Source organism: Callorhinus ursinus, unplaced genomic scaffold (genome assembly GCF_003265705.2).
Source record: "Callorhinus ursinus isolate GAN/ISIS: 27379988/994484 unplaced genomic scaffold, GSC_fseal_2.0 scaffold73, whole genome shotgun sequence".
Classification (NCBI taxonomy): Eukaryota; Metazoa; Chordata; class Mammalia; order Carnivora; family Otariidae; genus Callorhinus; species Callorhinus ursinus.
Window position 1 is genome coordinate 506,812 of NW_027397135.1, and position 18,316 is coordinate 525,127.

The following is an 18,316-nucleotide window of genomic DNA, read 5'->3' on the forward strand; positions in this document are numbered from 1 at the left end:
CTTACCTGTGTTTCAAATTGGGCTTACTCGTGAGGTTTTTTTTGTGAAGGAAGGATTTCTCTTGTTAGAACAGAAGGGAAAAAGAGCAGAAGGAGCACTAGCTTTGGAACAAGGGGATATGATGCTGAGGGGGCTGAGAACTTTCCACTTTGGGATATTTAAGACTAATGGGAAAAGCCTGTTGTCTGCTAGAGAACATTCTTTTTGATTCCATTGCAGAGATGTGCCACGAACCCCACCCCCACACCGGTTTTCTGAAAGGAGCCCTACTCTGAGGCTCACCTTCACCTGTGACTGTGACAGCATCTCTACATTTCAGTCGCTTTGTAAGGAAACTGAGGGACGTGGTATGTTCTTCCTGGGGATGCAGGGAGCATGAAAGGAGATGCCAGGTTCACCGGTCAGTTTGTGCTTAGGACTCAGCATCCTACCCTCTCCCCTTGAAAACAAAGCAGAAAAGTGCATTTATTCGCATGTGTGGGACTAAGAGTGGTGACAGTGTTTTCCGTACATTTGCACCCATGGCAAGAGGATGGCAACCCATCCCGAGACAGATGAAGCCAGTAACTGCAGGGCAGTCCCAAGTATGAATTCTCTGCCTGCATTCTATGTTCTCTAGGTTCCACGAGGGCCAACGAGGCTCCAGAGAAGGCTCCAGGAAACTTGTCCTGCCCACCCTCCGTCATTGGACAGCCCCGTTTCTCCCGAGACTCCCTCTGAGACTCCGCAGTGCCCCTCCCTTCCTCCCTGCTGGCGAAAGCTAAGCACGGGCCCTGACGCTCTAAGGTGTGGAAACTCTCCACTCTTAGCGTGCCAGAATTCTGGGGTGAAGCTGTTCAACCCACTGAAAGGGAGTCTTTCATAATGGGAAGAGCTAACATTTATTCAGTCGACAGACATGTGGAACACATGATCAGTCACCGTAAAGCAGCACGACGTCAGCCTGCTTGTGTTATTCCCAGATGTCCTTGAATAAGTGACAATTTACACAATGTTTCCTTAAATGCCTATTAAGAAGATAATCACAGTTGGTGACATATTAAAAAAAGCCAAACGCAGAATGCGAGGACTGACGGCAGCAGAGCCTGTGGAAACAGGTGCCAAGCTGCAGTGAGTGCTGGCTGGGCAGCTCCCTGGCGATGCTCGTGGGCAGCGGGGACCACGCTCGGCAGGCCACCCGATAGCCAGTTCTACTAGGCTCCAGAGATTCATTTTCCGACTCCCAGACTGACTTTTCTATTCCTAAATGAAGAATGAGCCAAACAAATGATGAGATACGGACTGTGAGCCCAAATATTTGGAGGCATGGATGCGGCAAACCCTCACTTCATCAACTGCACAGAGAAACCTCTAGAAGATGGGCAAAGATGAAAGCTTTCTTTGAGCAGAACATAAACACATATAAATCTCGTAACAGCACTGGTGTCCACAAATGCCGCTGCCGTTGCAAAAACAAGCAGTCTTCAGACGAGTGGGGAGGAAGGGGATGGCAGAGCCGGGCTACTTCTTCATCTCCAAAATGGCGCTTCCTGGCCCGCGGTGCTTGGCGCTGCAGATGCCGCAGAACTGCGCAGGAGAGTTCTACAAAGGTCATTCAAAGACACAGATTTTAAAAAAAGAGCTCTTTCTACTCTCCTAGTCAGAAATACTTTATGGGAGCAGTGGGTGGGGGGGGGTAAGCTATGAAACAGCACTCCTCTTCCCGGAGATTTTGCTGGGTCACATAGGATTCTGTCATTTTACCTAAATGAATTCCCTTGGTGAATGGGCTTTTATGATGTTCAGCACAGTAATCCCCCGTATCCTTGGGGAGTAAGTCCCAAGGCCCCTCAGTGGCTGCCTGAAACCCCAGATAGTACCAAGCCCTAAATATGCTCGGCTTTCTCTATGCAGACCTACGTATGAGAAATGAGGCCCAGAAGAGATTACTGGACAGTTGTGGCCCCATACTGTGACAGAGGTTCTGTGGCTGTGGTTTGGCTCCTGCTGGACCCCCCTCTCGTGAGAGAGCAGAGGCACGCGTGCTGAGAGGGAGGGAGGGAAGGACGGAGGCAGGTGAGCTCGGTGCGGCCTCTCCGGACGACCTGGCCGTTGGTCAGAAGAGGATCGCGTGCGTGCAGAGCACGACTAACCGTCACGGTAACGGACGCCACGGATAAGAGGGGGTACTACTGGATACGAGATGACGCATTCACAAAATACTTTCATTCCCCTCCTGTGCTAGACAACGAATCCTGAGAAGCCACAGGACGACGGGGACACTTCTGAGCACATCCTCCTGACTGCAGCGAGCTCTGTGGCGTCGGTGGCTGCCAGGCGGCCAACTCACCGTGCTGGGCCCGGGCAGGCACTCCTTGTGGAACATGTGGCGGCAGTGGAAGACCAGCACGCTGAAGGGCTTGGCGGCATCTGCGGGGGGGGGGACAGGGACGTGGGGGTGGCAGAGACACGAGCACTCAGGGCAACAAGGAGATCGGGAACTGGCACCCATCCTGCCTGAAAGTCCTGCTGCAGTTTTTTTCCCACAATATGCTGCCTCAGGAGGATTACGTGGTCACTGGTGCCCCCCGACCCCCGTCCCGAGGGGGGCTGTGATCGGATGGAAAGTGGGGACTACGGTGGGGGTGCTGAGTCACAGGTCCCATGCCTGGCCTCCCCGTCGGTGACGAGTACCACCAAGGGACCACCTCACCGCAAATGCAAGCACAGGTAGTGTAAAAATTAGATCAGTCTGTGCACGCCCTCCTCCATTCCCTAGACCCTCAGACACCAGAAACCCACCCTATGCTCAAGCCCACTTTGTGGCTTTAGGAAAATGCTGCCAGTTGGCTTCTGGCCTTGGCCGAGCCATTCAGCGGCGTCCGGGCACAGCAGGCTAGCCCTCTAGGCTGGGAGCCGCCCCGTGTCCGCACTGCTGGTCAGACACTACCGGAAACCACGACGGAAGCTCCCCACAGCGGCTGTCAACACGAACACTTACAGCCCAGCCTAGTTTCTGCAGAAAAGACCCCGACTGGAAAGACTTCTGTCCCGGTCCTGCCCTATAATCCTGTAAAGCTAAGTACATCCTCCATCAGCTAGCTCTTTCAGTACCCCTCTATGCTGAATTTATATTAAAAACACTCTGCATCCCAGTAACTAGGCTTTGCTTTCTACTTTTAAATTATGGAATTTCCTCTTCTGTCCTCTCCTTACTTAACGTGCTCTGATTACACAGGATGATACAGAGATCTACCAACTACAAATAAACACATGCTAATGTTCGGATTAGATGGCAAGTATTAGGTTTCTGGTGAAATGTGGGAAGATTAGGTGCCTTGAACCATATAGCAGAGCAAGTTTCAAGAATCAGTCATTAACCATCTGCCTTCGGCTCAGGTCATGATCCCAGGGTCCTGGGATCGAGCCCCACATCGGGCTCCCTGCTCAGCGGGGAGCCTGCTTCTCCCTCTCCCACTCCCCCTGCTTGTGTTCCCTCTCTCGCTGTCTCTCTCTGTCAAATAAATAAAATCTAAAATAAAAAAAAAGGGGGGGGGAAGCTACCCACGATTCTTCTACCTTGGAATTTAAGCATTGTCAAAGGTAGATTTTCCACTCTGTTTTACCCTAAAGCCATGATATCTCACACAATGGCCCCTGAAGTAGCATCCACACCACGTGGGAACGTGTTAGAACTGCAAATTCTGGGGTCCCGCACCTCTTGGGGTGGGACCAGCAATCTGGGCTTTACCTCCCAGGTAATGCAGACTCCCTGACGGGTGAGCACCTCAGCTTTCAAGAAGGGCGGCACCAGCGTGCAACTGAGGACAGCTGTGGGCTGAAACTTTCCTCTAAAATGGGTTATTCCAAAAGCTATATAATAATTAAAGTAAAAGTTTTAATTCTACTCCTCATGAACATTTGGGGATGTCCCCCTTCCCACCACCTCACCTGATGGAAGAATAGGGGAAAGGCACGATTCACAGATGTTCTCCTCTGCAAGGAAACACACACACTTGGGATCACACAGTATTTCTATCTGCTCTTTCTCTTCTGAAAGCAAGGCAGTGATTCCAATAGGATTATTTCAATTTTACCCACCATCGACCAGAACGCCTTTCATTTGAGTTCGGTGCATTTTCTTCAGTAAAGACAAAGAGTCTGCCACGAGAATCTTCTTGCAGCCTTCACGAAGCAGAATCTAATGCATACATTGTAAGAAAAAGCCATTTTTAAAAGACTCAAATATGGCGACAAGCCCTCTTATGGGATTCAGAACATGGGTGTGTTTGAAATCGTCCAATGAGGCACTCACCCTTGCCTGTCCCCAGTATGCTTTTCCCTCCAAACCAACCTTTCCAGCCTCCATTTGGTCACCACTGCATGTATGTGGTGCTTGTGAAATTAAATACAAATTGCAAAGTCCGGCAAGGAAGGCTGTGGTAACCAACCCTAACGTCATCTTACAGACCTTCTTAATGCGGACTCTCTCCAGCAGTTGGGCCCCTAAGTGACCTGCCCGTTCCAACCTCCAGATCTTTGCCCAGGATGGAAAACCTGCTATCCCCACATCCTCCGTTTGATAAATCCCTCTATCTACTGCACTAATCTAGCCTGGGTCCCTATCATGTACAAGGAACAGGACACAGAGAAACTAAACAGATGTGATTTCTGTCCTAAATCCCCTCTGCTGTAATCCCTCTTTCCTTCCGATCCAAACTGTTGAGCATAGTGCTAAGAATGTAAAGTGTCCCTGGTAACTCTCAAATTTGGTGACTTTTAAGGGGCTGACAACTGAAAAATGACCACCGATAACATTGTTACAAGATTCATTCTCTTCACCCTAGTACTGCACTGTTCCTTTACGCATTTTTCCTGTGAGCATTTTTCCTGTGATGCTGTTGAATTTTCTCCCTCCCTTCCTGGAGAATTAGGAGCAGTCGCAACACTGTAGCAGCTTCAGAAGTCAGGGCGCAGAGGGCAAGCTGCCATGTCCAGTTGGCACCCACTCTGTGTTCCAGAGCCAGGGCGGGATGCAGACAAAGACGGCCCCTGCTTTCAGCAAGGACACAGAGCCGAGAGGCAACCCACCCTACGTTCCACTCCGTTCTGCTGGCTCCAGGGTGAGCTTCCAGCCTGTTCTGGGTTCTCTCAGGTGTTTTATTAGACACTGGGAGAGGCTGTGTGAGGTGTGCTTAAGCTAGATGTTTTTTTGTTTTTTTTTAAATGAGAACTAGTTGCTTTTCGAAGAGGGAGGTGCTCAAGGCCTGAAGGGCACAGAGGTTCTCTGTCGCACTGTTTGTGGCCCGCTCTTCTGGGCACTCACTCGTAACTGCCACAAAATTCACACAATGACACCCATCGTTCATCACTGCAGCCCAGCTCAGGGTCCCTCTCACCTCTAGAACCTACGTGGGTGTCTTGCTTTCAGGTTTTCCATTCATGCCACTAAGAAGGGAAGTCGGAGAGCAGCCGCCTGGAGTCTGCCATCTCCGGGTGTCTCCACGCACACGTGCTCCCCTCAAATCCCAGACAGCAAGAGCTATGGCTGAATGCAGCCCAAGGGCTTTCTCCCCAATCACATGAAGGCAAATATTAAACAAAAAAAACCAGAGCTGACAATCAGATTAAAGTTCTATACCTACCATTTCTAGTACTGATGAGCAGGAAATAATGCTTTACTATTTCCACATTAATCAAGACACCGTCTATGATGTTTTATTCCTTAAAATGCTACTAGAAATTGAATTTTTGATTCACTTTATAAAGACATCAAAACTTTAACAATCATTAAAACACATAGGAAGAGAAAAATATAGTAAGAAAGATATCTAAGAAGTCCTGATTGCAGTAACTTCAAGAAAATTTGTAAGCAAACATATAAAGGTGCTCAGCCTCCACCACCAAAATAAAAACTTAAGAGAACTAGTGTTGAGCAAAATATGTTTGATAAATTGTTTCAGAAGGCGTTGGCTCTGCCCCCCAGTGGGTGTTTAGGGCCTACTGCATACTTAATACAGGAGGAGGGGCAGCCCGGGCAGGCCAGACAGGCCACAGTGTCTGGAGACTAAGAAGGAAGCATCTCTTCACCAGGAGTACATTTGTCGAAACAGATGCGATCCGTCGCCCTCAGAAAGTATTTTCTAGAAAAACTTGAGTATTCAGAGGCACACAGCCAGGAGAAGGGAAAATACACAAATACTGCTTAGTATGTGACTTTCTACTTCATCTGATCCAAGTCCAAGGCCCCCAAATCAGAAAAATACAAAAACATTTTCATTTACATGATGCCAGACAGGTAGCTGTACCAAAAAAAAAGTGACTACCCCCATGGGAAAGAGCCATTTCTTCCCTAAAACCTGTAGTGATCTGAAGGCAACCAGAAGCAGTGAGAGAAAGACAGTACACGAACACCGCACTGTTACCCAGGTATTGCTTCCAGAGTCAGACAAGGCATTCGGTCGGCTATGGATTATTCCCTGAAGCAACCATCAGTGACTCATGAAAAACATGCTGTAGTTATCACTTTATCATCGATTTCACCCTTAAAAGTTCATACTTGGTACTTCCCACAAATATCTTTTTTTCTTTTACAGATCTGAGAGCGAGCAAGCGAGCGTGCATGCGTGTGCATGGGGGGTGGGGAGGGCAGAGGAGAGAGAGAATTCCAAGCCGACGCTCGGCTGAGCACAGAGCCCAACGCAGGGCTCGATCTCACCACCTGGAGATCATGACCTGAGCCGAAACCAAGAGTCGGATGCTTAGCCGACTGAGCCATCCAGGCGCCGCCGACTGCCCTTATTAAAAAAACACGTGACAGCGGGGTCAAAATCAGTCCTCTTCAACCCTCTGACCTTCACATTCATGATTCCTGACGACTTCTGTCTTCTGAGGTCACCGTACACAGCCTGCTCCCCCTGTGGATGCTCACCTTCCACGGTCTCCTTTCCAGCCTTGCAAACTTGCTGTTATTCATACACTTGGGGCACACACACGCTCTCCTGCCATCCAGGTCTTTATGACCAGAATGGCATCGAATCACCGCCACTCACATTCTGAATACCATCCACCATTACTTTGTGCTATGTTTCATTTTAAAATATGAAATATCGTTGGGGCGCCTGAGTGGCTCAGTCGGTTAAGTGTCCAACTCTTGATTTTGGCTCAGGTCACGATCTCTGGGTTGTGGGATTGAGCCCTGCGTCAGGCTCTGCCCTCAGCACAGAGTCTGCTTGAAGTTCTCTCCCTCCCTCTGCCCCTCCCCCTGCTTGCATGCAGTCTCTAAATAAAAGCTTTAAAAACAAATATGAAACACTGCAAACATACAGCATACAACACTTCAGTCTCTTCCACTTAGGTTGAACAGATCTATTAAGATGTTACCATGTGCTTCAGATTTATTTAAGAAACAATCTTGTGCCTTTCCTCCTCAAAAAACACAACTTCAATTTTGTTCAGTGGGTGTCCAACTAAAATACGCAGCTGGCTGGAGTTCCTGCCACAGATCTGGGCAGTGAGAGAAACCTGGGAGGCTGGGAAGCCATCCTCTGCAAAACTATTGGACAGTCTTAAAAAATTAAGCATATACCTGCTCCATGACCTAGCAGTTTCACTCGTAGGTACTTACCCAAGATGAAAAGCAGGTCCTCAAAAGAACTGTATGAAAATATCCTTTGCAACTTTATCCTTAATAGCCCTAGACTGGAAACAGCCTAAATGTCCATCTACAGGAGAAAATACCTCCAGGTTGCTGCCTCGTGGCCACAAACTAGAGGTATCTCCAGGCCTCACATCCACATTCCCAGGCAGGAAGATGTGGGAAGCAAAGGGCTTTTTTTTTTTTTTTTTTTTTCCTGATGAGGCTTTATTATTTGGGAAAGTAGTTATACTATTTTACATCCCCCCCACATATTAAAATTTAGTATCTGATACCCTCCTCATTCTTCTTGAATAATCTTAGCCATTTGCTTTTTACATAAATTTAGAACCGTAAAAAGTTCTTTGGGGGTTTTGATTAGAATTTTATCAAACATATAGATGATGATTACTTTAGAATTCATGATATTTATGATATACACTTTCAATAATTACATGGTCAGATTCAGTTTGCTAATGATTTATGTAGACTTTTTGCATTTGTGTTACAGAAACAGGGCTCTAATTGTCTCATACGATGCTGGAAAGGTTGGACCAGCATCCTGTGAGGAACTGAGGAGCTTTTCCATTCTGTTCTCTGGAAAAGTTGATGTAAAACAGGGGCTGCCTGGGTTTTTGTTTTGTCTTTTAGGCTTTATTCCTTATTTGTTCAGATGAGCAGGAAAGCAGTCTTCCAAGATGCTGGTTTCTCTCTAATGCATGTTATTGCCCTTCCAGTCACCGGCTCGACAGGGCAGGGCTGGGACACCCCCCAGCACCCTCCTCCTCGTCCTTAAAGCCGATGGGACCTCAGGTATTACTTCTGTCCACTGTGTCCTGAGGGAAGACTGCATTCTTCACCCCCCTCTGCTGGGTAAAGGTGTAGTCCCTCCCTCCTCCCTGCCGAGCCCTGGCTGAAAGGTCAACTACAAAACATATTTGGGGACTGCCTGTTTTTTTAAAAGTCTGATGAAACTAACCTCTGAAGTTGACTGTGGAATAGTACTTTTATTGTGGCTTTATGTTGTGACTATTTATTTAATGACTATAGGTCTATTTGCTCTTGAGAAAATGTTGGTAATTTATATTTTCCTAGAAAACTGAGTTTTCAAATATACTGATATAAAATTGTAGCATTTAGTTTTTAAATCTTTTCTACCTTTAGTTATGTTCTCCCTTGTTTGTTCCTAAAATATATATGTCTTCTTTTTCTTGATCAACTCTGTTAGAGGTTTTCCTATTAGTCTTTTGATTCTCTCCTCCACAAGTCCTGTGGCTGAGGACGTGTGTATTCTAACCTGATGTCTCTGTTAACCACTCCTATTTTCTTTTCGAGATTTTATTTATTTGAGAAGGTGAGCGAGCGAGCAAGCACACAAGTGGGGGCAGAGGGAGAAGGAGAAGCAGACTCCGTGCTGAGCAGGGAGCCCAACTCAGGACTCGATTCCAGGACCCTGGGATCATGACCTGAGCCAAAGGCAGACGTTTAACCGACTGAGCCACCCAAGTGCCCCTGTTAACCACTCTTGTATCTTCTATCTCTTAATTACTCTGTGCTGCATACTAAACAATGTCATCAGATCTTCCAGTTAATTCTCCCTTTCAGCCAATCTACTACTGGCCTTGCACTGAATATTGATAATTTAAATGAATACACATATGATTTCAAAGAGTTCTATTTGGTTACTTTCCAGATATTCCTATTTTCTATATTGTTCTACTTTTTATTACGGGGTCGATTTTTTCTTTCACATCTTTGTTTTAAATGGACTTATTAATAACACGTTTGAGACTTATCTTGTTTTCCAGTTCTTGGAAATACTAAGACTGTCATATCACTTTTCATTCTTCCGTGTAATCTATATCTCAAATTAGAATCTATATCTATCTCCTATTAGAATTTCACCAAGGTAAGTAAGCCAGTGGTCTCTTCTTTCCTCAACTTCATAATGGCATCAAGCTTTCATCTCAAAAAGTACTTGTGGGCATTGCGGGCAAGTGCAATATTATCTTTCAGAGATTCATTTCTCTTTTGGGACTTTTTATTTTTTTTCTTCCCACCAACTCTTGTTTTCTTATCATTACACTGTTTTCTCCACAGTTCAAAGCTTTTCAGCATTACCTTTATCCTTTTAGCCTCATCATTTTCAAGTCAGCCAGTTGTAGGGTCTATAATCAATCTGTTACAAGCATACCTTGTTGTATTGTAAATTTAAGAATGTAATTATAAGGTATCTGTGGAAAACCAACATGAGACTCTAGATTCTCCCTCTTTTTCCTTATTTCTCTGTAGTTCATCATCGATGATAATCCCAATGAAAAGCAAAAAGCACCAGACTCACTGATATTTTATAAAGCAATAAAAGAACTGTACATCAGTGAAGTTTTTATGGTTCATTAGAAACAGCTGCTGTGGGAAAAATGTCATAAAAAATTACAGTTTCTGAAATTTTTATTTTAAAAGATTCTTTGAATGTTGAACTTTTTGCTGACAATTGCCTTGTTCATACTGCAGTGCTTATCATTAGAATTGCAAACGGCAGATAGTTACCCGGGTTTATAAGCCTCAGTATGATACAGGAGCTAGCCTGGGAAACCACTTTACCTAATTTCTAATCTATCATATAGGCTATGATGCTATGGGATCTGAATTCTAATTGAAAAGCTTTGCTTTTTGTTGGGATTATCATCGATGATGATGAACTGCAGAGAAATAAGGAAAGGCTCTAAGGTCTCCTGTTGGAGCTCAAGAGCAGTATTACCAATACAACCATATCTGAATTTATGACAGCACAAAGTACACATGTGCCAGACTGATTAAAGAAGCTAGAGTGGTTGCCACAGGCCACCTATGTCACCTGAAGGCTGTGATAAGGCCAAATGGAAACAATCTGAAAGGGAAAAAAAAAAACCCATTTTAAAAGTTTATTTCAGGGAATCTGTAAATTTTAAAAAGTACCTCTTAGAAGAAATTAAGAGCTTATGTACTGTGAACGAGAAGAAACCCATCTGAGTCCAAAAAAAGTAGGTAAGAAAGAAGTCACTATTTCCTCTTAATTCATCTGTCTCTGGATTTCAAAGTAGAGAGAAGAGGAACGATACATAAATATGGCACGACCTAAAGGCCTGTTTCTGAAAGGACTCCATTAAGAACTTGAGACACAGAAGATACTTTAGAGATCACCTAATCCTGAGGTTCCTGAATGTCAAATGTCCGTGCACAGACTGGTGCTGGGCTGAGTGTAAGAAATCTCAAGGTGATTTAAGGACACAGTCCCCCAGTCCCGTCCCCCCCGACCAACCACCACCCGAAGATTCTAATTTAGCAGATCTGGGGTGGTACCTGAAACGAAGTAATTTTGAAAAAAATTCAGATAATTCTGGTGTGGAGTCAGGCTTGACAAACATGGACTTAATCTAATGGGAAAATTGCGACCCAGAAAGGTTAGGTGCCCTCCCGAAGGTGAGCAGGCTTGCTGATGGGAAAGCGAGCCCTGGAGTCCAGCTCTGCAAACATCGTGTCCACTGCTCTTCAGAGACAACAGGCTGCCTGTTCAATCCTGTGTAGTCCTCTGCTGGCGTACCCTGCTGGGACAAGGAATGCCTCTCCAGAGACCACGGAACAACTGGCGGTCTACACAAGACGTAGGCAGAGGATCTGGCCTCAAACCCAGTTCATCACCTTCCCAGACAGGCCAATCCTTTAACCCCCTGAGACAGTAGTCTTCCCATGTGTGAGACTCCCTAACGAACACTGTGGAGATGAAATGCCTGTCTCCGAAGGCCAGAAGAACAAAGATGCTGGAATTCTTATGGGGGAAAAAAAAAAAAGAAACCAGAGAGGGATATAAGTGCTAAATTTATACGTAAAAATATTTTAAAAATATAAAGTATAAAAATAAATTTAAAGCATAAAAATAATTTGGAAACCGTTGTCAGTTTAACGTAAACACTGAACTGTCATTTATACTATGCTATTTGGCAAATAATTTTATATCAAAACAACAAATGCTATCTGTCCTTGAAATCAGGCCTAGAAACATTTTAAGTTTATGAAGTATGATAAGGACTACTTTTATCTTACTGACTTCACGAAGCTTTTAAAATTTGTTGAGTAACTATACTAACACTGTAACAATGTATAAAAATATATGAAAATAAATTCAGAAACTTCAACATTGAAATCTCAGTTGAGGACCTATTTTTCTTCACTTTAATGATGTCACAGACCTCTAACACGACTCATGTTAAAATTCAGTTGAAGAAAGTTTTTGCATTTTAGAAAACCTAAAACTTAAAACCAGAAGAGAGATTGATTTTAAGTTTTTTCCTGCCTTCTTTTCCTGCCTTCTGTTTCCAACTGGCTTTTAGCTAGTGAGTAAGCTCCCAAAGCCATTTTCAGTGGCCCAAATATGTTTTCCTGTGCTGCATACTTTATCGTAAATCTGCCCGAAAGAGAGATTCCCAGTGCAAATTAGCAAAAGGTCCCAAGAAGCCCTTTCCCTGACATCTGACCATGGATCCTTAGGTTTGCTGAATAGTTCCTAACAGCCCCCCAGGGTCCTTCCCTGCTGCCCTGCCCAACAGAGGAGGTTCCAGGTTCTCACAAATTCATGAGCCTGGAAAATTTCCCCCTAGTTTTGGGGATTAACAGGGCTGGCCATTTTTTATCCTGTGAGAACATGTGAAAATCAACTATACTTTTATGGAACAAACGAAAGACACTAGACAAGAGTAAAAAATACGTATGTGAAACCTTTCTGGAAACTTCAAGACGCTCTAAATTTTTTATAGTGATCTCTGACAGGTGGCCCATAGAAAGAAAATAAATGGTCATTAATGCAACAGTAGCCTTTTCCATAGAAAAAACTTCTAAACTGTCTCTTCATATATAAGAAGGAAGCACCCCTGGGAACTGTTTGAACCACCTGCCCAAGGTGAGCGGTTTCTCTCTGCACCTTCCAACAAGCCCTCTGAGCTGCAGTGGAGACCACAGGGGCCGTTCCCAAAGGTTTTGCCGCCTTCCCTGCAGGTCCCTCCCCTTGTCCCGGATGCCACCCCCTGGTCCGGTTTAAGGGATCCACTGGCTGAGTAACCTCCAGCCTCCTCAACGCATCACCAACTGCACACTTCCACGTCTTAAGGTAAAGCTCTCAGTACATTTAAAAATATAATGAAGTGGATAAAATATTGACTTAGCAGCTGTTTTTGTGGATGATTTTTTATTTGGAATACGTCTAATAATTTATTTTTATTCCCGGCTGACTCACAACTATGCAAATTTATTAATAAAAAATGAATGAACAGTGAGAACCAGTGATGCCCATGAACTTGGTTCTCTGGATTGAGAGCCTAGTAAGAGGGATTTATTAGGTGTTTCTGTAGGCACTGTAGAGGCTGGAAAAAAAGTAAAAATTTTCAGCCTAGAGGCCAAGCTTCATGCACTTTTAAGCAGGAAGACAGAGGAGTGAGCATTTTGTCACCTTCCCTGTGGCAGAGACACCACACCTAAATGACTTCTCAGTACATTTGGATTTGAAACTTCGAGCAGGTCCTGGCATACCCAGGGGTAGACAGAGCCAGTGACAGACCATCATCAAGCTCACTCACACCCAGAGCTTTAGGAGTTCAGACACTGAAATACTTTCCCCGAAGCCCGATTCCCACCTCGGAAACAGTGCACTGTTCCCACATCGCAAGCCCCCCCTGCCCCTCTGCTTGCTTATTCACCCATTCCCCTACTACCCTCTCCTCCCTGCCCTGCTCATTCTCTCTCCCATCACCCCTTTCCCAGGGTTGTCTGCAGACTTCCCAATTCCTCTGTTAATAAATACCTGCATATCGTGAAGCTTTCTGCAGAACAGACCCTCTACCTCTGCTTTAACCAAACACCTATTTCTCTCCCAGGACCCCAACTCCCCAGGAGCCCCCCTGAGGAAGGCTCTTGTCCCCCTCCACCCTGCCTGCAGGAAAACCTCTTCTCCTTCAGGCTGTACCACCCAGGAATCCAGCCCCAGTGCATGGGAGGTGAGCCTCCCAGTTCACGGAGAGTGCTGGAACCCAGCTACAGCCCTCCCACTCCCGTCCCTCAATGTCCACAGGATGACGTGCTGCCCTCACAGTTCCTCAACAAATTCCACTCCAATCACCCTTACCTTCCTGAACAAGCTCACCAGGACTCTGTCAGAAATGTTAATGTACCAACATCCCACTCCCAGACCACGTTCTTGTTCCTTCAGCTCCATCATTCCTTACATCTCTCACTTCTCTTCTTGAGGCCCTCAATCTTCCCCAACTTCTATTCCTTTCACCCTGCCTCTTATCTGAGTCCCCCACCCCGACTGCAGCACCCCACCCCACCACACTGCACCCTCAGTGGCCAGGGGCCCCCCAAATCCTCATCACGATGCTCCTCTCCTTACTTAACCTGGTAACCACTTCTCTCCCTACAACGTTATCTTCTGGCTCTCCCTGCAAAATCTTTATGTTTCCAGGACAGCAATTTCCTCTGTATTATAATAAAAACTCATTTTCAAATGAAGTTGAGAAAGAACAGTCCAAATAGTTAAAGAGATGTGCCTTAAACAGTTTCAAGTTCTATGGAAGCTACCAGCATCCTGAAAAACAGTAACTGTTAGAGTCCTTTTAAGGAAAAGATTAGGATGCTTTGTAATTAGCATAGTAACTATTTATATGAAAATAATGGGTTCCATTGCCTTTATTACAAATTCTGAATTACTAAAGATAACAAAGCTGTACTAGTCTAGAAAACAGACAAAAAGTTAAATAAAATCATGTATTTCAACATGTTTCAGGCAATGGATTACTGAATAGCTTCAAGTAAATAACTGAATTATTTGCAAAACTTTTTTTTAATCCCCTCCGCCAATGGACACAATACTCAGGCTACTTAAAACTGGCTTGAGGGGTCTGGCAGCCACTGTAATTACCCCTCACCCTTCCCAATGCCATGCTGTAAAAGTAAATGTATAAATGTAAAATGTAAAAGTGCCTGCTCATCAAGGACAGAAACTTGGAGATGGTTAAAAAACTGGATGACTTTCTTAAAGGATGAGATTTCTAGTTTCTCTACTTGATGAGCTTCCCAAATATCTGGGCCTAAATAAAATCTAACAATCCAACTGAATTCTTTATCTAAAATAACCCCAGAAATGTTTATCCTCAAGTCAACTCAACTCACTCCCCATGTGGATTTGTCCAAGAAAGGATACTTACTTGCAAATTGTAGTCTTGCAGAATTTTAACCAAGGAATCTCTCAAATTGGGGATCTCCATCCCTTCCTTAATACGGTGAATCAGAAGAATTGGGTCCACATGCGTGCCAATGTTGTTTAACAAGCCAGTAATAAATGCTGCAAGATACCACATGAAACAATCAGCACATCAGCAATGTACACGATGCAGGTTTAGGTCAAAAGGAACTCAAAACATTATTTCCTTTAAAGTACGTGTTAAAACCATCTGAATTTCCGAATTCTCAAAAACTAACTTTCCTTTTATTTCATGATGTAAAGGAGAAGCTCCGTGAGTGAAAAAGTGCTGGAGAACAGGCGATGATTCAGAACACAGCCCGCAACGGGCAAAGGGGTGCAACTGACATTTATTGAGCATTTACACTACAGCTCAGCTGTCACACACTTTTCTCCAATATTCTGCAAGGTAGGAATGTTATTTGTCCCCATTTTACAGGCAAGGGAAATAGGCTAGTTAACTAATTCATTCCGGGCCACAGAGCTAGCAAGTTAAAGGCCCAAGGTCGCTGGCAGGGCAGACCGTAGGTCCTGGTCATGACGTGTTCCATTTCACCCACCCTGCGTCCTTGGAGGTCTGTAAATTCCAAGTTTATCATGCTAAGCTAGACTCTCAAAGGTGCATGTGCACGTGACGATCTACATCTGAATGTGACTTGAATACATTATCCTCCTGTAGCTCTTTTGAAAAGACAGTCGTAAGAGCAGTTTCTAAAACTTGAAAATCCTGAAACAGATAAGCCTTCTTCCTAAAAAAATGAAGGGAAGTGGGGGGCAGACTTTAAACCAGTACTGCCGGTTTCTCAGTCATTTCTAGATCTTCAAACAAGGGCTTGGGTTATTGTCAGGGGACCCTGTATTTCGTTCCAAAATGGCAGATGTGATGGAGGCGGCCACGGGGAGGCAGCACATACATAGTCCTGGTGCCGCACGGAGGAAGCGGGGCAGGACAGAGACTAGGTACTATCACAGCAAACATCCAAAGATGGCCAATGGCCAGTGACAGTCCTAGGTTTCCATAAAAAGAGACTGGTAAGGGCTTTACATTTTCACAATAAATGCCCCTGTAACCAAACTGAAAAAACAAAACAAAATAAAACTAAGGTCACATTTATTCAGTTGAGGTACAGCATGTAGGGACGCGCTTCATGGGGATAGGGTGAATGAGTATCATCAGCCTAATGCCCCGTTCGTTTGCACATTCAGGCTTCTCTGCATGGGAGGAGGACTGGACATCATTACAATGTACCGAACCTGTTCTGGTTATAGACACTTCACCATAGTTTTCACCCAATGTGTCTTGAGATAATTCTTACTCTAGACTTAACTAGAAGTATTGAAAGAAACAGATCTGATCGCAGATGGCTTTTCTGCTTACGTGGTTTGTCGATGGAATATAAAATCAGATCTTCCCAGAGTTCTCCATCGTCTTGCTCCTTGGCAAATTCAATTGCTTTATCAACATCATGTAATTCCTCCATGATCATCTTCAGGGCACTTCGGCTATTACCCATTCGGCCTAACAAAGATGTGAGAAATACTTCATTTAGGATGTTTTAATAAATCATTTTTAAAGAAACAGCATATCTCTTGTTTACATATCTCTTGTCTTGAAAACTAAGGCAAAAGCACATTTTCTTATGGGGCATCAGCATTTACTGTTTATAACAGTGAAATAATGACCTCCTATTTACTGGGTGTGTTCTCTGTGCTGTATACTCCTTTAAATGCTTCACATAAATTACCTCATTTAACCATCACTATAATCCAATGAGGTATACTCTACTATTATTCCTACTTTATGGAAGAGGGCACAGAAACATTAGTGACTTGCCAAGATCATACAGCTGGGATCTGAACCCAGGTCCGTCAGATTCCTACTTCCCTCTGACAGACCTGTATTTCCTTTGGACACCTTCATACCCAGACACAGTTAAGACTTTTAAAGGCCTTGGAGACATTCTGTGTCTTTAAGTAGTTTTGGATTTGCTCTTTTGATACACTTTGTGCCAAACACACACTCAACTATCAGAGGGCTACCTCATTTCCTTCTCTTCCAAGTTCGGGGGAAAGCCTTCCAATGACCCTCATTAAGTGAAAGTATTTACCAACTATGCTTCTACTTGGCCAATTATCTTTACGCATTTGGCTCGTTGCTCTATTGGCATTTTAATGGCTTTAACAGTTTCCCTGAGTTTTTAATATAGGACATGTAGAAAGCTTTACTCAGAAGAGGGACAGCAACTGGATCCCTCTCATTCTGAGCAGCCATTATCAAGTGATAATAGTGGGCCTGTGAATAAATTGATATCCAATTTGTTATACCTTCTATAGCATTTTGTTTTCCCAACAAATTATTATTCCCATTGTTAGGTCTTAAAAATGGTTAATTTTTAAAATGTGTATAGGATTTTTAAATTTTTATAACTTCAAAAAAGGAGATTATGTCTCCCTTTGTAAGTTCTCTACTTGTCTACTGAGACAATATGACATTATGATGAAAATGAACTCTACTGGAGTATTTTCTGGGAAGAGATGCAGGAGAAACACCTCATGTTCAAGCTCCGTGTTTCTGCTACAAATACCTGCACAGAGCTTCCTTAAGGAAACCTTCAGGCTTCTATACTGCTTTCGTGCAAGTGGTTCATTTTGGAGGAAGGTGAAAGATAGTAAGCAGGACATATATGGAGGCAGCACCAGAGGCCCAGGGACTATGGAGAGCTAGATGATACCAAAGTCTTCCTTCCAGACTAAAAACTTGCATATTCAATTGCATTTAATCCAGTTATTTAAGGTGCGATCAGTGACAATGAACAGTATTTTCTACCAGGATGATGGTAAAATAAGCTGATAATTTTTAAAAAAAAAATGAACAAACTCGTCAACCCCTCTACAACTCATTTGTGAGGTGTGAGCCAATACAGGCTTGTTTGTTATGCAATTATTCAGATGTTATTTCAACAGCATTTATTAAATAACGCTTCTTTCTCTACTGAGCTGTGAAGTTCCCTTTTCTATGCATTAAATTCTTAAAGAGAACAGGCGCTATGCTTTGTGTGACTTTGCTCTATCTAAAACCTATGTCCCTTCTTAGACAATGTACATGACAACGTTACCACAGTGTTTCTCAGCTTATGGGGACCAAAAGTAAAGCTACTTACTCAGAAGATAAACCGTCTCTTCTACGAAGTTTCTCTGTTGACAGATCTCAAGAGCCTTTAAGTAAAGCAGGGTAAAAATGTTACTATGGGTTAACACGCACGAATAAATATTAATAGATTCACTTATACATACGAGTTTGAAAGAAAGTTTCCATTGCCTTCCTTTAAAAACAAAACAAAGTAAACAAACGAAACACAAATCTTGGGTTTTGCTGGTGGCTGTCCTCAGTCACCTCTCAGACAGGTGCCGGACCGAACACGATTTAACCA

At 44.1% G+C, this 18,316-nt stretch overlaps 1 protein-coding gene across 3 annotated transcripts in view; it reads right to left on the reverse strand.

Annotated features, from left to right (window-relative positions):
* Nucleotides 1-440: 440 nt before the first annotated feature.
* Nucleotides 441-18,316, reverse strand: part of VPS41 (VPS41 subunit of HOPS complex) — a 218,056-nt gene continuing 200,180 nt past the window's right edge. For all 3 annotated transcript variants that reach the window (XM_025853045.2, XM_025853046.2, XM_025853047.2), the window contains 7 exons: nucleotides 18,047-18,101; nucleotides 16,264-16,404; nucleotides 14,851-14,987; nucleotides 4,081-4,180; nucleotides 3,931-3,975; nucleotides 2,330-2,409; nucleotides 441-1,581 (listed from right to left, as the gene is read on the reverse strand). In XM_025853045.2, coding sequence (XP_025708830.1) covers nucleotides 1,501-1,581; nucleotides 2,330-2,409; nucleotides 3,931-3,975; nucleotides 4,081-4,180; nucleotides 14,851-14,987; nucleotides 16,264-16,404; nucleotides 18,047-18,101 — 639 coding nt within the window. In that variant the 3' untranslated portion in view covers nucleotides 441-1,500. The remainder of the gene's footprint in view (nucleotides 1,582-2,329; nucleotides 2,410-3,930; nucleotides 3,976-4,080; nucleotides 4,181-14,850; nucleotides 14,988-16,263; nucleotides 16,405-18,046; nucleotides 18,102-18,316) is intronic.